General features: G+C 39.6%; 1 protein-coding gene across 1 annotated transcript in view; it reads left to right on the top strand.

Moving 5' to 3' along the window:
- Positions 1–588: 588 nt before the first annotated feature.
- Positions 589–22,169, top strand: part of LOC114696798 — an 84,679-nt gene continuing 63,098 nt past the window's right edge. Inside the window, exons 1-2 of the mRNA XM_028874750.2 lie at positions 589–718; positions 3,902–4,007. Coding sequence (XP_028730583.1) covers positions 646–718; positions 3,902–4,007 — 179 coding nt within the window. The 5' untranslated portion in view covers positions 589–645. The remainder of the gene's footprint in view (positions 719–3,901; positions 4,008–22,169) is intronic.

Consider the following 22,169-nt stretch of genomic DNA (forward strand, 5'->3'; position numbering starts at 1 on the left):
AATTTTTTCTAAGCCAGAAACTATATTTTTCTAAACATTGCCTGTTAGAGTGAAAAGTTCAGTGTCCCAAATGAATTACATTTGCATTTGCTGTCCTAACTAATACTTCCCTCTTCATCCCTTTATTTTCTCTTCCTATCAGCTCTCCTTACCTGTTTCTGTCTTTATTGCATTTTCTAATTTCTCTTTTTCTTATTGCCAATGCTATACACAGTTGTGTCTTCTGATTCTTGCTTAGCAATTCCAGTAGCCATGAGGTCAGAGATTCTAAGCAGTGTTGAAAATTGTATTCATAGAAAGATGTTCCAAGTAAAGATTCTTCTTTGGCAATAGTAAAACATTATGAAACCTAGAATAAAGATAAACAGATTTAGGAAATAATACAGAGTTGAGGATAAACACAAACAGTATACAATTCATACAAAAATCTTAGAAGCAGGAACAAGCAGGTACCAGGAACCAGTAAGTCTGCAATGAAAAGTTAATTAGCAATTTACACAGTCTGAAATGAAAAAGTTCAAAATCCATCTTCACGTATCTCCTATATAAGCCACTCACAATCTCTGTTTGCCAGCTGGATATCATAACAGCAGGAGATCTAAGTTCAGTTGTTAGGACTGCTAAGGGTTCTGCATTTGTCTCACAATGGCGGATTGCACATTTATGCTGACTCAATTTCTGTTCATCTGCTGTTTTTTGATGGTACACTGCACACAACGTAAGAAATTTTTACTTGCTTTATTTCTATAGGTTGAAGACGTAATGAATTAATTAGGTTTCAATGTCCAAGCCTTAGGAATTAACCAGCATTTTAAGCAAAAGTTCTGCTATTAAAAATTTGCAATTTCTGGACATATCTTTTATTTGAGATGTTTACTTTCTGAAGGATGTTTTTCTTCTGAAGCTAATGTGTTTCTTTCTGATTCTTTTAGATAAACAGGAAATATGAAAAATTTTGTAGGAAAATAAGTTAAAATTTTAGTTGAGTGGATGCTGGAAATAGATTTAGGCTACTTACATTTAACAATTTGTTTTTCAGAATGTGTAAATGCTGTAATTTGTTTTTCAGAAGACTTTCAAAGTGCAATATATTAAGTTATATACTTATTTGTTATAATAAAATCATATAGATTGCTATAAAGTGATGGTTAAAGAAATAGAGGATGTAATCATATGTGTCTATAAAATAGTCTAAAATTATTGCCAAACCAAGAACTATATTTCTTTATCTGAACATTGCCTGGTAAAAACAGATGGGGCTTAAATTTCCCCTAAACAGCAATATTTGGTTCAGTAATTGTGGTAAGGATTTCTGTAATGTGCAGTTAGAGGGAACATTTTGGTCAGCTAAAGTTGCTTTCATATTTAAAAAATGAGAATCAAATTTTCAGTGTACTCTACTGTACTTTTGGTTTTGCTTAAAAATTCCATTATGTTTTGTGATGTTTCTCTTTTGTTCCTTTGAATAATATATTTGAATAGTAAAATCAGGATATGTTTGGTTTCCTTCTTATGGAGTACCCAGGGTCTGGGGGCAAAGCTGTGTCTGGTGTAGGATATCTGAGGGAAAAGATCTACTTACACTATGTTTTTATGTCTGTTAACTTTATTCCTCTAAGACAAAATTGCATCAATTCAGCTATAGCTCCACCAGGCATTCAAGGCAGGAACAACTCTAGACATACCAAGCTCTATATCCATCTACTTTATTTCTCTGGGATGAAATCCTGTCTCCATAACTGCAAAGTTCCATCCAGCTCCCTAGCTCATAGTTCAGCTAAGGACTAAACTCTTATGCGTCCAGCTTCATCTTCGTCCTCTGTATCCTCTATCTCGATCTCTTCTACTCTCTACTCTTGGAACTCAGAAAATTCTACCCAAGATCTGCTTACCCTCTACCGAACCACTGTCATCCTCTCTTCTCTCTGGCCATGATGTTCTGTCCCTGTCTACAGAAAATGCCTGCCCTTTCTTTCCCTGGGCACCTGGTTCCCCGCCTCCTCAAGAATGTTGTTTTACCTCTCACCTTGATATGCAAAAACTTCTTTTGTTCTCAGTCAAAATGCTCTGGAGAACCACTAGGCCTCCTCAAGGCAAGGGGATGGTCGGAGCTTCATTAGCACAAGAAACAAAGCTAGGAGTCTCTGCAGGCTTGTTTCCTAAACTCAGTGGGGCTGTTAGTAATTTAGTAGGTTCAGCAGGTCTGGAGAGCTGAACTGTTTACCAATTGGTCTAGGCATGCAAGAATTTCATAGCAGAAGACAGCTGGAATATTAAAGGCTGGGTAACACCAAATATTCATAATAAATATCTTTGCCTTTTTACCGACCCTTGGCCAGTCAAAGTTCAGCTTTAATACACAGCTGAATCTCTATGATATATTCTTGTATCCTGCAAGACCTTCTGGGTTCTACAAGTCTGATCTTCATTATCTACCATCTCCTGTGACAAACAGATACTGTGATTCAGATAGTTGTGAAATCTCACTCTATAAATATTTTGTTTTTGTGTCTGTGCTGGTGGAGGATCAAAATAATTCACCATTTGGTGGGGGAATTAAGATTTTTGTGCTTTATGGGTCCTATGATTTGTAACAAGCTTTCTAAACTTATTTTCAGACTCTAACCTTTTTCTCAGTTCTCAGTGGGAATGAGTTACTGCAGCCATAAGAATAAGTCTTGGCAGAATAAGTTTATTTGGAGGCCTTGAAAAAAATCATTCTGTATTGGGGCTGACATGCCTGTTACTGTTGGTGACTTAGTAGTTGGGGTACTTTTTCAAAATATTATTTTTGAAAATAGATTCTTCTCTCATACAATACATCCTGATCACAGTTTCCCCTCCCTCCACTCCTCCAAGCTACCCCTTTCCTCCCCTCTGCCCCTATCCACTTCTCTGTTTCCCTTCAGAAAAGAGCAGGCTTCCAAGAGACAACAGCCAAACACAACAAAACATACAATGAGACAAGGCAAAAGCCCTCACACTGAGGCTGGACAAGGCAAATCCATAGGAGGAAAAGAGTCCCAAGAGCAGGAAAAAGAGTGAGAAATACATCTAATGGCTTCTTTAATTTACCTGTGTATATCAGTGTTGTTTTGCCAGGAAGGGGATGCAGTTGTTTTCCAGGATAATAGGAATAAATTGAGGTTAAACATGCCAGTTGTATACTGCCTCTACCTTTGGATAGGATGCTTTTGTTTCCTATCCAGAAGAGTATACTCAAATTTTGTATGAAAAAAACATTAGCCTGGCCTAAAGTCAGGAGACAGCAAGAGGTAGGTGCTTAGGGCATGGGTCCAAGGTTCCCATGTAGTTAACCTTTGGCCCTGGCCCTGACTTGTTTCCCTGACAGCTTTGGCCTCTCCTGTTCTTCCTTGTGCACTTCTCAGCTGTCACTGCAAACACTAACTCCACTCTCCACCTTCCCTGCTGCTGCTGCAGCATCTCCAGGCCTATTGCTATAGTGCCCACCTGAATGTCAGTAAATAGCAGCTGAAGCACAAAAAAAAAAGAAAAAGAAAAAGAAAAAAACACATTATATAACCTTTTGCCCATAATAATATGGGTCAACTTTTAAAGTCATATTTTCAAAATAAGCAGTTTAAAATAGTGTAAAGAAAAGATATTTGGATATTCATCATGAATTTTGAGGCCTAATCCTTATCAAGATAATGTTTGGAAATCTTAAAGTAGCATAAATTTATTTTCATTTTTGTATTTAAAATTCTTTTATTCTTTAATGAAAATATAATTTCATTATTTTCCCTCTCATGTCTGTTTCCTCCTGCTCCTTCCCACATGAACAATTTTCTTAACACTCAGAACTTTGGACATGTGTAGTATGTACATTTGAAACATTTTTTCCTGTTTTTGAGATGGTTTTAAATTTTACTGTTTACAGCCAACTGTACATTTGTGAGAGACTTTGATGATTGTCTAGGAAACACAACAGATTTCTGCCCAAAGGACATTGTCTGTGCATGCAAAGATGGAAAGCCTTTCTGCAAGTAAGTAGTATTTATGCTGTAGAAAAAGGAAACATGGTATATTGTAAATAATTTTGTCTGTTTTTATTTGTTTGGTATATGCAATGATGTAACACTTGAAAATAATAATCTAAACAGAAACAGCTCCTATGCACATGAGACAATGGTTGTGGTCTTCCCAGATACTTTCTTTTGAATTTGTAAATTTAATACCATTTAGATTTGCTTTCCACAGATAGTCATTTTACAGCTAGATTTTATATTCTTTTTTTTTTTTTTTTTTTTTTGGTTTTTCGAGACAGGGTTTCTCTGTGTAGCTTTGCGCCTTTTCCTGGAACTCACTTGGTAGCCCAGGCTGGCCTCGAACTCACAGAGATCCGCCTGGCTCTGCCTCCCGAGTGCTGGGATTAAAGGCGTGCGCCACCACTGCCCGGCAAGATTTTATATTCTTAGTAAACTATTTTATAACTCTAACAAACAAGGAAAAATTAGGTGTGTATCATTTTATCTCTCTCCTTTATACAGATGTATTCAATGAATCAATCATTGAGTAGAAGTGTTTGCCTAGTAATACAAAATACTGGAATCACTGAAAACAATGAAAAATGATTTTAAACAGTAAGGCACTGAAGTTGACCCTGGTGGCATGTACATGTATTCTCAGCAATTCTGGAGTTGGGGGCAGAGGGACCACTTAATCCCATGGGTTCCAAGGTACTCTTGCTGCAAAAGAGCAAGAGTTATGGAATCTACTTTTAAAAAAGAACTACTTGTTTTAAATAAGATAAGTAATGAAAATTTTTTGGTCTGAGTTTATCAGATGTTACTGGACTGGACATTGTTAATATATATAATGGAGTTTTTATCTGAATCTGTCAAATGTTAATGGACTAGACATCATTAATGTAATTTTTGGCTGTATATATTGTATATACTTATTGAAGATAGTTTTTCTTGTATTAGTTATAAGCTTTTTTAATTTTAGACAAAAAGAGAGGAAATGTGGTGGTATTGTGTTCCCCAAAATATTGTGTACTCTAATAAATTTATCTGGGGTCAGAGAACAGACAGCCACTAGATACAAAGGCTAGAAAATGGTGGCATTCATACCTTTAATCCTAGCATTCCAGAGAAAGAAATCCCTCTGGATCTCTGTGAGTTCAAGGCCACATTGGAAATAGCCAAGCATAGTGACACACGCCTTTAATCCCAGAAAGCCAGCCTTTAATCCCAGGGAGTGGTGGTAGAAAGCAAAAAGATATATAAGGCATGAGGACCAGAAACTAGAGCATTTGGCTGGTTAAGCATTTGGCTGGTTAAGATTTTGGCTGGTTAAGCATTCAGGCTTTTGAGCAGTAATTCAGCTGAGACCCATTCCGGATGAGGACTCAGAGGCCTCCAGTCTGAGGAGACAAGACCAGCTGAGGATCCGTCGAGGTGAGATAGCTGTGGCTTGTTCTGTCTCTCAGATCTACCAGCATGGACTCCAATAACTGGCCTCGGGTTTGATTTTATTAATAAGAACTTTTAAGATTCCTGCTACACAAGAGCCATATCTCAAAAACAGTAACAACAAAATGAAAACCTTTCCTTTTTTCTGCTTTTATTGAACATAGACTACTTTCTCATAAAATATATCTTGATTACAGTTTCTCCTCCTTCTACTCCTCCCAGCCTCCCATCCCCTCTGGATCCACCTCCTTTCTGTCTCTCATTAGAAAAGAAAGGGCTTCTGAGAGATAACAATAAAACATGACAAAATAAAATGTAACACGATGAAGTAAAAACTATCATTTTGAAGTTGAACTTGGCAACCTAACAGGAAGAAAAGAGTCCCAAGGGCAAGCACAAAAGTCAGAGACCTATCCATCATTCTCACAGGAGTCCCATAAAAATGCTAAGCTAAAAGCAATAATATATATGCAGATAACTTGGTACAGACCCACAAAGGGCCTGTGCTTTCTACTTCAGTCTCTATGAGTTCATATGAGCCATACTTAGTTAATTCAGGGGGTCTTATTCTCCTGTTGTCCTCAGTCCCCTCTGTCTCTTAAACTCTTTCCATGTCCTCTTCCTTGGGATTCCCTGAGATTCAAGGGGAGGGATTTGATGGAGATATCCCATTTAGAGCTGTGTGTTCTAAGGTCTCTTTGTGTACTGTCTGGCTGTGATTTTTGTATTTGTTCCTTTCTGCTTCAGGAGGAAGCCTCTCTGATAATGACTGTATAAGGCACTGGTCTATGAATGTAGCAGAATATCATTAGCAGTCATTTTATTGATACTTTTTTAGACTAATAGTGTTTGGTTTTACCCTAGGTCTCTGGGATATGGAGTCTCTTGTTCTTGGCTACCTTAGCAGTGTCAGGTATGGGTTCCTTCTCATGGATTAGGCCTTAAGTTAAATCAGACATTGGTTGGCTAGTCCCACAAGTTTTGTGCCACCATTGCCCTAGCATATTTTTCAGGAAGGATAGATTTCAGGTCAAAGGCTTTGTGGCTGTGTTGGTGTTTACATTTCTCTTTCAGTAGTTTGCAGAGTACCTTCCCACACCAAAAAGACTAGAACATAGGGGTGAAGGTTCTATGTAGGCAACAACTTGATTTCTTCATGTGTGTGTGTGTGTGTGTGTGTGTGTGTGTGTGTGTGTGTGTGTGTGAATGTGTAGTCCTCCATGATAGGGCCCTGATGTAAGTTTTCAGAGAGCAGCCCTTTGTCTTAGCAACAGCCTGGGTTGTTTGGGGATTTCCGTAGGATCTTCTTTGCCAAAAACTCAACTGAATGCGACCACTGGAAGCCTTGCCTGGCTACAAGAGATGGCCAGTATTAAGATTCTGTATCCTTATGACTAGGAGTCCTCATTAGGATCACCTTCATACATTCCAGGAAGTCCACACATCCCCAAATGTCCCCCAATTCCAGCTTTTTCTCTATTCACCCCATCTCTCCACAACATGACCCCCAGCTTCCATCCTCCTAGAGCACTTCTCTTTACCTCTCTGGGTTTAGGGGATTACAGCTTGGTTATTATTTACTTAATGGCTAATATCCACTTATAAGTGAATATATACCATATTTTTCCTTCTGGGTCTTAGTTATCTCACTCAGGATGATTTTTTTCTAGATCCATCCATTTGCCTGAAAACTTCGTGATGTCATCTTTTTAACAGTTGAGTAATACTCCATTTCGTAAATGTACTGCGCTTTCTTTACCCATTTTTCTGTTGAGGGTTGTCTAGGTTGTTTCCAGTTTCTGGCTATTATGAATAAAGCTGCAATGAACATGGTTGAGCAAGTGTCCTTATGGTAGGAAGGAGCATCCATTGGATATATGCCCAAGGTTGCTATACCTGGATCTTGAGGTAAATCAATTCCCAACTTTCTGAGGAACCACATATTAATTTCCATAGTGGCTGAACAAATTTGCACTCCCACCAGCAATGGAGGAGTATTCCTCTTACTCCACATCTTTGTTAGCAGGAATTGTCACATGTGTTATTGATCTTAGCCATTCTGACAGGTGTTAGATGGACTCTCAAAGTAGTTTTGATTTGCATTTCCCTAGTGGCTAAAGATACTGAACATTTAAGTGTTTAATTGAGTTCCCTCTATTGAGAATTCTCTGTTTAGATTTCTACCACACTTTTTAATTAGAATATTTGGTGGTTTTTTTTTTTTTTGATATGTAGTTTCTTGAGTTTTTTATATAGTTTGGATATTAGCCCTTGGTCAGATGTGGAGTTGGTAAAAACTTTTCCAATTCTGTAGACTGCACTTTGTCCAATTGACCGTGTCCTTTGCCTTACAGAAGCTTACAGTTTCATGAGGTCCCATTTACTATTTGTTGATCTTAGTATCTATACTATTGGTTTTATATTCAGGAAGTCATCTCTTGTGCCAATGTGTTCAAGGCTATTTCCCATTTTCTCTTCTATCTGGTTCAATGTGTCTGGTTTCATGCTGTGGTCTTTGATGTACTTGGACTTGAGTTTTGTGCAAGGTGATAAGTGTGGATTTATTTGCATTCTTCTATGTTTGACCAGCATCATTTGTTGAAGATGATGTCTTTTTTCCCAGTGTGTACTTCTGTTTTCTTTATCAAAAAACCAAAACTTTTAATGATAAACTTTTTCATAATTATATCTCGCATATTTATTTATTTTTTCTCCTTTTTATTTATTCTTTGTGTCTTTACACATCATGTATCTCCATCCCATTCTTTTCTGTCTCTTTATATCCACCCTTTGCCCTTGCAACATCTCTCCCAAAATAAAATAAAGTAAAATTTAAGAAAAGAAAGAAAAAAAGATAAAGAAAAAAATCAATCTTATCATGGAAGCTGTAGTGTGACAAATTGTACCCTTTTATTCATATATCTTTATTTGCAAGTGTTCATTGCAGAGTGTCATTGGTCTGGTTCAAAGGGTCTGTTTTCTGCTACACTATCAATACCATCACTGGGATTCCCCTTGGTTATCCTGCTGTTGTCTTGTGTTGTGGAGATCCTGCAGGTTTGGGTCTGCACAACTGGTCCCTTCATGTGCTCCAGCAGATCACAAATGGGGTGGATGTTGGGGTGGGCCAACTCATAACCCTGGTTATGGGCCTGGGTAGTTGCAGGGTTAGTCAGCACACTCCCTTGTCCTCACCGTCAGGGTGAGTTCTCCTGCATTGTACTGTTGAGTTCACCCTTTGCAGCAATGAGCTGTGGGCTGGGCCAGTTCTCCTGCTTTTGTGTCCCTAGTGTCAGACCTCCCACACCTACACCTTCGGGGTCAGCTCTACTCTGTTGCCCAGGCAAGGTATAGGAGCCACTCTTCTGAGTGCTGAAGCTAATGTGGGGCAGGGCCAACTCCTGTAGTTGTTGTTTTTTACTCTTTGACTCTTGGGGGCCCGCCACCCAACTCCCAAATAAATACACAGCGGCTTATTCTTACTTATAAATGCTCAGCCTTAACTTGGCTTATTTCTAGCCGGCTTCCTTAACTTCAATTATCCCATCTACCTTTTTGCCTCTAGGCTTTTACCTTTCTCTATTTCTGTATATCCTTTCTTTACTTCTTACTCTGTGTTTGGCTGGGTGGCTAGCCCCTTCTTTTCTCACCCCTCCTCTGCTCCCCCTCTTCCAAGATTTCTCCTCCTATTTATTCTCTCTGCCTGCCAGCTCCACCTATCCTTTCTCCTGCCTTGCTATTGGCCATTCAGTTCTTTATTAGACCATCAGGTGTTTTAGACAGGCAAAGTAACACAGCTTCACAGAGTTAAACAAATGCAACATAAAAGAAGGCAACACATCTTTGCATCATTAAACAAATATTCCACAGCATAAACGAATGTAACACATCTTAAAATAATATTCTGCAACACACTCCTATTTTTATGACCTCAGGGCCAGTTCTCCCATTTGCCTTTGGCATTGATGCGGGGAAGGGCATCTCTCCCCTGTCCATGCTGCCATATGACAGATGAGTAATGGGGACAGCTCTCCCATGCTCACAACTTCTGGGCTGGCTCACCCACACCTCTGCCAATGGGGCTGGCTCTATTTTTCTGCCCACATGATGTGCAGAGCCTGCTCTCCTGAGGGTTGCAGCTGTTGGTGGGCAATGAAAGCTCTCCCTCTCTTCTGATCTCAGGGCCAGTTCTCCCACCCACCTCTGGCATTGATAGGGGAGCATCTCTCTCCCTCACCCATACTGCCACATGACAGGTGAGTAATGGAGACAGCTCTCCAATGCTCACAACTTCAGAGTGGGCTCACCTACACCTCTGCCAATGGGGTTGACTCTATTATGTTGCTCGTGTGAGGTGCAGGATCTGCTCTCCTGAGTGTTGTAGCTGGTGGTGGGCAGGGGTAGCTCTAGCACCCTTTTGACCTCAAGGCCAGCTCTACCACCTGCCTCAGGTGTTGATGGGAAGGGGAGTCATCTCTCTCCCACCCATGCCACAATATCCAGATGAGGGGCAGGCCAGATCTCTCATGCTCACATTCCTGGGTCATCTGACCTGTGTCCAGATCAACCTGGTCAGCTCTGCTGTGTTGCCCTGATGAGTACAGGTCCCACTATCCTGAGTATTGCAGCTGGTAAAAGAGTCAACTTCCCTGCCAGCTGGAGGTGTTAGGGTCAAGGGGGGAGGAGGGAATGATAATCTTTTTTTAAAAAAAATTAAAATATAATGGCATCATTTCTCCCCACTCCTTCTTCCAACTCCTTCTATCCCTTTCCCTACCATTTTAAATTCCTGGCCTCTTCTTCCTTATTATTATTACCTTTCAAATGTTCTTTTAAGATTAAAGTGGTAATAAATAGCATATTGTAAAATTATACCCAGGGAGTAAGAAGTAAATGTAATACATTAACAAAGGACTATACATTAGCAATTTTATAATTTTAATAAGATATTTTAAATTGATAGTAGGATTATGGAGGCAATTATTCAACATTTTGACTGACAGCTAACCACATTCTTTCTCCCTAATCTTTTTTTCTGAAACAAATGTATTGATTATGTAAATTTTATCCATATACTATTGAAAAAAAGTATGAGGTTTTTTGGTTAAAGCATTTTGTCCTAAACAGTATGCTTTTAAACTACTTTTTAAAGGAGATTTAGGATATTTAAATTTAATTAACATTTGACCCTTGATTTGGGAATACCTAATAATTAGTATAACATATATGTATTATATATTAAAATACAGGTAACTATATTAAATAACCTGTCTTTTAATATATATCAATAATTAATAACACTATTAATCACACCATAACTGATAATATGATTATTGTCTTATTTGGTACTCATAACAATCTATGGAGGCACATAGGATTGTCCAATTAGAAAATGGAACATAGCAAGATCAGATGTCTGTAGATGAGGATCTAGTATCCAAACCTGGACTTGCCTACCTGGAGGTTATGTCTGTACTCTTGTTATTTATAGCAAATCCTCTGTGATGTGACGAGCTTGGATCCCTTGAACATCTAGGGTAGTCATGGAAAACTTCAGAAAGATGTGGAGAAGGATGGACATACTTTGCAGTGTCTATCTCCAATGTGGTTCTCAGACTCTATCAACTTCAAAAATGTCTAGAAAATGACCAAAGCAGGTGATGGAGTGGATGTGACTTCACATGTGGACGGAGGACGACTAACTGCACAGAACAGGAGGGCCATGATGGTAGAGCTGAGCCTGGCACAGTTTGGGTAGGAAGATGCCACCTTAGGAGGTGTGATGGGGTTAAGATAAGGAGATCGTGGCTTGAATCAGTGTAGACGGTTGTTTCCTCCAAGATTATGGCTGGGTCAATATGGTTGTAGACAGTTGCCTTCTTAGCAATGGGAGACTCTCATCTAGCCATGGAGAAAAGCAGCCCATGGACAGGAGCTGGTGTGCTTGAGGGAGCTGCAGAGCATTTCTCCAGGTCAATCTCAGAACTGTGACTGTGAGCAGTTATTGCCTATTCAGAGGGCCTGATCCAGTTGGGGGCCCCTCAGCCATTGGTTCATAGTTCATGTGTTTCCATTCTTTTGGCTATTTGTCCCTGTGCTTTATCCAACCTTGGTTTCAAGAATTCTCGCTCATACAAACCCTCCTTTCTCGCTAATTAGATTCCTGGAGCTCCACCCAGGGCCTAGCCATGGATCTCTGCATCCAGATCCCTCAGTCATTGGATGGGGTTTCTAGCACGACTATTAGGGTGTTTGGCCATCCCATCACCAGAGTAGGTCAGTTCCAGCTGTCTCTCGACCAAGCAGTCTATTGTGGGGGTATCTTTGTGGATTTCTGTGGGCCTCTTTAGCACTTTGTTTCTTCCTTTTCTCATGTGGTCTTCATTTACCATGGTCTCCTATTCCTTGTTCTCCCTATCTGTTCTTGATCCAACTGGGATCTCCCACTCCCCTAAGCTCTCTTTCCCTCAACCCTTGCCATTCATTACCCCGACTCATGTCCATGTTGTTCATGTAGATTTCTCTGTCATTGGGCGATCCCTGTGTCTTTCTTGGGGTCCTGTTTTCCAGGTAGCCTCCCTGGTGATGCGAGTAGCAGTCCAGTCATCCTTGTTCCAACTCTAGTATCCTCCTATGAGTGAGTATATACCATATTTGTCTTTCTGAGTCTGAGTTACCTCACTCGGGATGTTTTTTTCTAGATCCATCCATTTGCCTGCAAACCTCATATTGTCATTCTTTTTCTCTGCTGAGTAGTATTCTATGTGCCACATTTTATTTATCCATTCTTCAGTTGAAGGGCATCTAGGTTGTTTCCAGGTTCTAACTATTACAAACAATGTTGATATGAACATAGCTGAGCAAGTGCTCTTGTGGTATGATTGAGCATTCCTTGGGTATATGCCCAAGAGTGGTATAGCTGGATCTTGGGGGAGCTTGATTCCCAGTTTTCTAAGAAAGTGCCATACTGATTTCCAAAGTGGTTGTACAAGCTTGCATTCCCACCAGCAGTGGAGGGGAGTTCCCCTAGTTCCACATACTCTTCAGCATAAGGTGTCTTCAGTGTTTTTGATCTTAGCCATTCTGACAGATGTAAGGTGGTATCTCAGAGTTGTTTTGATTTGCATTTCCCTGATGATTAGGGATGTTGAGCAATTCCTTAAATGTCTTTAAGCCATTTGAATTTCCTCTGTTGAGAATTCTCTGTTTAGTTCTAAAGCCCATTTCTTCATTGGACTGTTGGTCATTTTGATGTCTAATTTCTTGACGTCCTTATATATTCTGGATATCAGTCCTCTGTCAGAAGACCTTTTCCCATTCTGTAGGCTGTCGCTTTGCCTTGTTGACCATATCCTTTGCTCTACAAAAGCTTCTCAGTTTCAAGAGGTCCCATTGATTGATTGTTTCTGTCAGTGTCTGTGCTACTGGTGTTATATTTAGGAAGTGATCTATGCCAATGCATTCAAGACTACGTCCTACTTTCTCTTCTAGCAGGTTCAGAGTAACTGGATTTATGTTGAGGTCCTTGATACACTTGGACTTAAGTTTTGTGCAAGGTAACAGATATGGATCTATTTGCAGCCTTCTACATGTTGATATCCAGTTATGCCAGCACCATTTGTTGAAGATGCTTTCTTTTTTCCATTGTACACTTTTGGCTTCTTTGTCAAAAATTGTATGTTCATAGGTGTGTGGGCTAATGTCAGGGTCTTCAATTTGATTCCATTGGTCCACATGTTGGTTTTTATGCCAATACCAAGCTGTTTTTATTACTGTAGCTCTATAGTAGAGCTTGAAGTCAGGGATTGTGATGCCTCCAGAGGTTGTTTTATTGTACAGGATTCTTTTGGCTATCCTGGGTTCTTTGTTTTTCCATATGAAGTTGAGTATTATTCTTTCCAGGTCTGTGAAGAATTGTGTTGGTATTTTGATGGGGATTGCATTGAATCTGTAGATTGCTTTTGGTAAAATTGCCATTTTTACTATGTTGGTCCTGCCTAACCATGAGCATGGGAGATCTTTCCATTTTCTGACATCTTCTTCAATTTATTTTTTCAGGGACTTAACGTCATATAGGTCCTTCACTTGCTTGGTTAGTGTTACCCCAAGGAATTTTATGTCATTTGTGGCTATTGTAAATGGTGATGTATCTCTGATTTCCTTCTCAGCTTTTTTGTCAATTGTATATAGGAGGGCTACTGATTTTTTTGAGTTGATCTTGTATCCTGCTATGTTGCTGAAGGTGTTTATAAGCTTTATCAGTTCCTGGGTGGAATCTTTGGGGTCACTCAAGTATATTATCATGTCATCTGCAAATAGGGAAAGCTTGACTTCTTCCTTTCCAATTTGTATCCTTAATCTCCTTATGTTGTCTTATTGCTCTGGCTAGAACTTCAAGTACTATATTGAATAAGTATGGGGAGAGTGGACAGCCTTGCCTCGTTCCTGATTTTAGTGGAATTGCTTTGAGTTTCTCTCCATTTAATTTGATGTTGGCTGTTGGCTTGCTGTAAATTGCCTTTATTATGTTTAGGTATGTTCCCTGTATTCCTGATCGCTCCAAGACCTTTATTGTGAAGGGGTGTTGGATTTTGTCAAATGCCTTTTCTTCATCTAGTGAGATGATCATGTGTTTTTTTTTCTTTGAGTTGGTTTATATGGTGTATTACATTGATGGACTTTCATATGTTGAACCACCCTTGCATCCCTGGGATGAAGCCTACTTGATCATGGTGGATAATTGTTTTGATGTGTTCTTGGAGTCTGCTTGCCAGTATTTTTGCATCAATGTTCATGAGGGAGATGGGTCTGTAGTTCTCTTTCTTTGTTGTATCTTTGTTTGGTTTAGGAATGAGGGTAATTGTAGCCTCATAGTAGGAGTTTGGTAATGTTCCTTCTGTTTCTATTGTGTGGAACAATTTAGAGAGTATTGGTATTAACTCTTCTTTGAAGATCTTGTAGAATTCTGTGCTGAAACCATCTGGTCCTGGGCATTTTTGGTTGGGAGAATTTTAATGACTGTTTCTATTTCCTCAGGGGTTATTGGACTATTTAAATAGTTTATCTGGTCTTGATTTAATGTAGGTATTTGATACCTATCCAGAAAATTATCCATTTCTTTTAGGTTTTCCAGTTTTGTGGATTAGAGGTTTTTGAAGTATGACCTGATGATTCTCTGGATTTCCTCAATGTCTGTTGTTATGTCCCCCTTTCCATTTCTGATTTTGTTGATTTGGATCCTCTCTCTCTGTCTTTTGGTTAGTTTGGATAAGGGCTTGTCTATCTTGTTGATTTTCTCAAAGAACCAACTCTTTGTTTCATTAATTTTTTGTATTATTCTCTTTGTTTCTATTTTATTGATTTCACCTCTCACTTTGATAATTTCCTGGCGTCTATTCTTCCTGGGAGACTTTGCTTCTTCTTGTTCTAGTGCTTTCAGGTGTGCTGTTAAGTCACTAGTGTGAGATTTCTCCAACTTCTTTATGTGGGCATTTAGTGCTATGGATTTCCCTCTTAGCACTGCTTTCATAGTGTCCCATAAGTTTGGGTCTGTGGTGTCTTCATTTTTGTTGATCTCTAGGAAGTCTTTACTTTCTTCCTTTATTTCTTCCTTAACCCATTGGTGATTCAGTTGAGCATTATTCAGTTTGCATGAGATTGTAGATTTTCTGTAGTTTTTGTTGTTGTTGAAATCTAACTTTAAACCATGGTGGTCTAATAGAACACAGGAGGTTATTCCAATTGTTTTGTATCTGTTGAGATATGCTTTGTGGCCAAGTATGTGGTCGATTTTAGAGAAAGTTCCATGGGGTGCTGAGAAGAAGGTATATTCTTTCTTGTTAGGATGGAATGTTCTGTAGATATCTATTAGGTCCAATTGGGTCATGACATCAGTTAAGTCCTTTATTTCTCTGTTAAGTTTCGATTTGGGAGATCTGTCCAGTGGTGAAAGTGGGGTGTTGAGATCTCCCACTATTAACGTGTGTGGTTTTATATGTGGTTTAAGCTTTAGTAATATTTCTTTTACATATGTGGGTGCCCTTGTATTTGGGGCATAAATGTTCAGAATTGAAACTTCATCTTGGAGATCTTTCCTGTGTTGAGTATGTAATGCCCTTCTTGATCTCTTTTGATTGATTTTAGTTTGAAGTATATTTTGCTGCATATCAGGATGGCTATACCCGCTTGTTTCTTAAGACTATTTGATTGGAAAGTCTTTTCCTAACCTTTTATTCTTAGGTAGTGTCTGTCTTTGAATATGAGATGTGTTTCTTGTATGCAGCAGAAAGATGGGTCCTGCTTTTGTATCCATTCTGTAAGCCTATGTTTTTTTATAGGTGAATTAAGTCCTTTGATATTAAGGGATATTAATGACCAGTGATTGTTCATTCCTGTTATTTTTGGTGGTAGTGTGTGTGTGTACTTCTCTTCTTTGGGGTTTACTGCTGTGGCTTCATCTATTGCCTGTCTTTTCTAGGGTGTATCTGACTTCCTTAGGTTGGAATTTTCCTTCTAGTGCTTTCCTGTAGGGCTGAGTTTGTGGATAGGTATTGTTTAAATCTGGCTTTGTCTTGGAATGTCTTGTTCATTCCATCTATGATGATTGAAAGTTTTGCTGGGTATATTAGTCTGGGCTGACATCCATGGTCTCTTAGTGTCTGCATTACATCTGTCCATGTCCTTCTGGCTTTCAAAGTCTCCATTGAGAAATCGGGTGTTATTCTGATGGGTTTGCCTTTATAAGTCACTTGGCCTTTTTCCTTTGCTGCTCTTAATATTCTTTCTTTATTCTGTACGTTTAGTTGTTTAATTATTATGTGGCGAGGGGACTTTTTTGGGGGTCTAGTCTGTTTGGTGTTCTGTAGGCTTCTTGTATCTTCATAGGCATTTCCTTCTTTAAGTTGGGGAAGTTTTCTTCTATAATTTTGTTGAATATATTTTCTGTGCCTTTGAGTTGGTATTCTTCACCTTCTTCTATCCCTATAATTCGTAGGTTTGGTCTTTTCATGGTGTCCCAAATTTCTTGGACATTTTGGTTCATGACTTTGTTGGCTTTAGTGTTTTCTTTGACTGATGAATCTATTTCTTCTACTGTATATTCAACATCAGAGATCCTCTCTTCCATCTCTTGCATTCTGTTGGTTATACTTGTGTCCGAAATTCCTGATCGTTTACTCAGATTTTCTATTTCCAGCATTCCCTCTGTTTGTGTCTTCTTCATTTTTCCCATTTCCCTTTTCAGGTCTTGGACTGTTTCCTTCATTTGTTTCAATGCTTTTTCATAATTTTCTTTCAGTACTTTATTGTTTTCTTCTAATTTGTTTGCCCTTTCCTCTAGTTGTTTACAGCATTCTTCCCATTTTTTTTGTCTTTTCCTCTACACAAGCCTCTACCTTCTTCATGATGTTATTCATAAGGCTGTTTTCTTCTGCTTCTTCCAATTTTTGATGTTCAGGTCTAGATGTTGGAGGAGGGCTAGGTTCTGGTGATGCTGTATTGCTCTTCATTTTGTTGTATGTACTTCTGCCTTGACATCTGCCCATCTCCTTATGGTTTGTTCTTGGTCTTATCAGTGCACTTGGTTCAGACAGAGCTGACAGATTCAGGAAGTCTCTCTCTCTTGTCCAGATGGGAGCTCTCTTGTCCAAATGGGAACTCCAGGGCAGTATGAGAGCTCTTGTCCAGATGGGAAGTCCAGGGCAGGATGGGAGCTCTTGTCCAGAAGGGAAGTCCGAGGCAGGATAGGAGCTCTTGTCCAGAAGGGAAGTCTAGGGCAGGATGGGAACTCTCTCTGGTCAAGAATGGAAGTCCAGGGCAGGATGGGAGCTCTTTCTGGTCCAGAAGGGAAGTCCGGGGCAGGATGAGAACTCTCTCTCTCTGGTCCAGAAGGGAAGTCTGGGGCAGGATGGGAGCTGGGGGCCGGTCTCTAAGTCGCAGGAAGTGGCTGGGGTCTTGGGCGGATGGGCGTGGGGGCAGGGCGTGGAGATTGCAGGGTCTGCTGGGGGTTTTGGAGAAGGGGATCCTTCCCGGTGGGGCTAGAAGGGAACCTGCCGGGTTGCCAGAACCTGGGGCCAAGTTGGGCAGGTCTTCCAGGGAGTGGCTGGTGCCCAGGGATGGGGTCTGGGCTGAGCCAGGACATTCACCTCTCCCTAATCTTTATTATAGTTACCCCACCTCATTTGTCCTAAAAAGAGTTTAAACTTGTTATTGTCACATCATGTTAAGGTTATACATATTTTAAGGTTTTCAGCACTAAGTTGCTAAGAATGACATCAGTTTATTTTCCTGTTGGATCTCATCTTGTACTGGGTTTTGGGTTTCCCAACACAAATAGACCTTTCACTTTCTTTCATTGCCCACATTTTGGAACTACTTGGTCTTTACATATGAGGACTGACCAAGTTGCCATGAGACCAAAGAAAGAGAGGCACAAAGATGTATGATAAAGTGAAAGAGTTTACCTCTTAATAGAGGTCAAGGTAGAGGATTATTCATAATTTCAGTAAGATCGGTTGGATCTTTATAATTTGGTTCAGGAGGGGAGTAAATATGGGTAGAGGCAAAAATGACTTGATCAAAGGTAGAATTTACTTGATCTATAATAAGCTAACATTGAGTTAAGTCATTTCTGTGGCCAGGATAAATTGTAATACTCACCACATCTCTAGACTGTATTTTTTCCCATTTATAGTTTGTTGGGAAGCTATGCAGACAAAACTGAATTATGATACTCTAGAATAATTGTGGTAGTTAAGAATCAAGATGATTATAACAATGTTAAGCTCAATCCATGCTTGCCACTCCTCATTATCAGCTTTTATATTCTCACATACCACCTTTTTCTTTGATATAGTGTAGCCATTTGTCAAACTTGTAAGTAGAATTTACAGCAACATTAGAGTTATATACACAGAAAAGACAGGGCAGTTCTGATAATAAAAATAATCATTTTTCCCCATCAAAAGCCACAGGACCAAATCATTGTCTTATCACTTTTTGTATAAGATAAACATTTGTTGATGAAATTCCTCTCAGGGAGAGAAATTATACACCTACTCTGAAGGTCCAGATGACAAACCAAAGCAGAATTCACCAGAGTTCACTCTGGGGAAACAATGAGTTTATTGGAATGACTTACAGACCATAGGTGAGGGGTTACAGAGTGTGGATGCTCTTCTTCAGGAGGATGTACTTGGAAAGCCTTTATCCAATAGGGAAGAAAGCTTCCCTGTAGCCTCATAGCTGGTGTCCTTCTCCTTGCTCTTCCTGGACTTTTATACTCTAGCTCTCCATGAGGTCATGTACAATTAAGGCAGAGTTATGTACAACAGGTGGTAGGGATTAGCTAGACATTTAGTTGATGGTCTTGTGACACTCTCTATTCCTCTATGAAGGGATATCAGCAGTCAACAAGCCCAGCTGGGATAATCTTTTGTAATGGATTTGGATGAACATGCAGTTGCTTGGATCAGAAGGCTGCCACTCAAGATAAGACCTAATAAAGTATTGAGATTCTACAGACTATAGCATTAACAATAAAAATAGCAGGATTTTAGTTATGGATGGAACAGTAAATGTTTAGTAGAAAATTGTAAAGGTAACTGTGTGCCATCCATGTACATTTAAAAAATGCTGTACAATAATTCCTGTTAGACAATATGCTGGCAGGTGTAGTGGAGCATATAGCACATGCTAGCCAACATGATGGGGCCTGTGAGTAGTACCTAAAACTAAATATAAAGTGTCATACCCGGTTAGGAAGGCAGCTGTAATACTCCAATGTATTTTCTTTGACCCACTCAGTATGTAAGCTGTGAGAAGAGCTCTAAAGTCCACCCAGATCAACATAAAACTTCAAGAAGGCTGGAGATTTCTCACACTGTGGCAAAAATTAGCTGATGATTCCAAGGAGATGATGCTATGCATAGTCCCATTGAATTATTGTTTCACTGAATATATTGCTTTTTGTGTTCATAACAGACACATTTTGCCTGTTTGTAAACTCTCATTTGTAGCATCTACAAGTAAAGTTTGGACATAGTTCTTTGGATCAAAAGCCAAAACACACAACCATGCATAAAAGGCAGGCATAGTGGCTACATAAGAGTTTAAATTTGTTAGTGGTTCTTCAATGAATTCAGGCCAGCTAAACAAGATGAATTTGTCCAATGGGACTTATTTTTTTTAAGAAAAATTTTAATTCAGTTTACATACCAATCACAGATCCCCTTCCTGTCTCCTCTTGCCCCTCTAGCCTCCCCCCTAACCCACCCCCCATTTTCTCCTACAAGAAGGTGAGGCGTCCCATGGGGAGTCAGCAGAGCCTGGTACATTCAGTAGAGGCAGGTCTAAGTCCCTTCCCCTGCCTCAAGGCTGTGTGAGGTGTCCCACCATAGGTAATGGGCTCCAAAAAGCTGGCTCATATACAAGGGATGGATCCCTATACTACTGCCAGGGCCCCCCAAGCAGATCAAGCCACACAACTGCCTTGCTTATGCAGAGGGCCCACCCAGTCCCATGGAGGCTCCACAGGTGGTGGTCTAAATTTCATGAGTTCCCACTAGTTTGTTCTGGCCATCTTCACAGGCCTGCACATCATGATCTTGATGCCCCTTGCTCATAGAATCCCTTCTCTCTCTCTCCTCAACTAGACTGGCTTACCCTAGAAATCAGATCAGTGAATGCCCTGTCTTCATGGAGCCTTTCTCCAGTAACTGATGGAAGCAGATGCAGAGATCCATGTATTTCTTTTTTTAAGACTTAATTTTTATTTCCTGTATATGAGTGTTTTGCCTGCATATATGCATATCAAATGTGTGTAGTGCCCACAGAAGGAAAACGAGGAAGTTGGATATCTTGGAACTGGAGTGACAGACAGATGTGAGCTTCCACATAAGTACTGGGAACTGAACCCTAGTCATAATCTTTTATACTCTTTTTTAGATGTATTTATTTTTATGTGCATTGGTGTTTTGCCTGCATCCATGTATGTGTGAGGGTGCCAGAAACCCTGGAACTGGAGTTACAGATAGTTGTGAGTTGCTTAGTGCGTGCTGGGAATTGAATCTGGGTCCTCTGGAAGAGCAGCCAGTACTCTTAACCATTGAGCCATCTATCCATCCCCACCTCTTTTAGAACCCCAGTTCCTCAAGAAAAGCAAGTGCTCTTAATTGCTAAGTCATCTCTCCAGCTCCACATGTTTTGGGTTAATAAGCCTGTTTTTTTTAATTTATTCTAACTCTACTTCACGAGAGATATATAGTAGATAAAAGTGCCCTGGCACAATATTGGTCACAATACCCTGCAGAATGAATGCCAGGCCATTCATTGTTGATGTGGCAGAGGTACCAGTGCGCCACGCTTACATTTTAAATACCTCTGAACCTGCAAGTGTGGTTACTCTTTTATATGCCATTGTGCCATCCAAAGTGTGACACCTCAGTACAACTGCAATTATAAATAAACCGGCTATTGTCCAGCTGCTATTACAGATAACCAGTGCTTCAAGCCCAGGCCCTTGTCAGACGTACTACCCTGGCAGTACAACTCTGGACATTAGCTGCTCTGCTTTTTTATTTTACTCTTAAAATGGGTGACATCAATAGTGAGTTGTACTATAGTGTCAGTCCAGATGCTTGGCTTCCCACTCTTCAACCTTCTGTATATCAAGCACCTCCTGGTTTAGGGGTCAACCCTTCTTAAATTCTTCATACCATAGGTACTAGGGTAACCAGTAGGTGGGGGTGAGACAGTTTCATAGGTAACAGTTGCATCTTGGGAATCAATAACTACTGAAAAGGACACTTGCCTGTTATGAATATGACTACAACTTATTTAGAGGTCTTCCTTATAGCATATTGGAGCTGATAAAATAAGGCATTTACTCACCTCTATTATGAGTAGGATGGTTCACATTGTTGATAACAGAGTCTCAGTCTCTAGTAGGCATTGTACACTGTTAGAAACTCCAATTCTGAAAGAGTACATCTAGCTTCAGTTTCTTTTTTTCAGCTGTTACTAAAAAGCCATGTATATCTCTTGTTCTTAACCTTACCACAAAGTCTGATTCATGCCAGCTGCTGTACAGATGACCTCTAGCTACATTGGCATACTTGGCAATTCCCAAAACCTGCTATTAGGTAGTGAGCTCGGTGAGAAATTTTTTGAAGCCCATAGATATCCTAGGAGCCAAACAAAAGCCTGTAAAACTCATAGTATCCTGGTCATTGGAAAGTTTGTGTATAATGTTGCATGTTGTCTGAAATGAAGCTGTCCATATCTGATGAAGCCTCCACACCTAGGAATTGTGTAGATGGCCCAAGTCCTTGAATCCTGAAGTAGGCAATCCATAACTTTCTATGTAAGTGAATAATCATTCAAAATATATTAATAACAAACTATATAAATAATCCCTGAAAAAGAATAGCTTATATGTTTTATGATGTAGTCTTTATTAGTTGGGATATACATACATACATACATACATGTGTGTGTAATGGAAAGAGATAATATCTAGTATCAGTTATGAACCTGCATTCTTCCTTTCCAAATGAAGGTAACTCAATGTTAAGAGTTTGATTCAAAGAGTGCTGACAAAGTCAAAGGAGGGTTTTTTCCAAGTAGCTGGAAAATGTTAGATACTGTAATGGAAATAAGAAATACTTAATTCCTAATAGTCAACAATTAGTCTCAAAGTTTCAGTCATAATTTTTACTGGGAATGCAGGACTAT

Source organism: Peromyscus leucopus, chromosome X, assembly GCF_004664715.2.
Source record: "Peromyscus leucopus breed LL Stock chromosome X, UCI_PerLeu_2.1, whole genome shotgun sequence".
Taxonomy (NCBI): Eukaryota; Metazoa; Chordata; class Mammalia; order Rodentia; family Cricetidae; genus Peromyscus; species Peromyscus leucopus.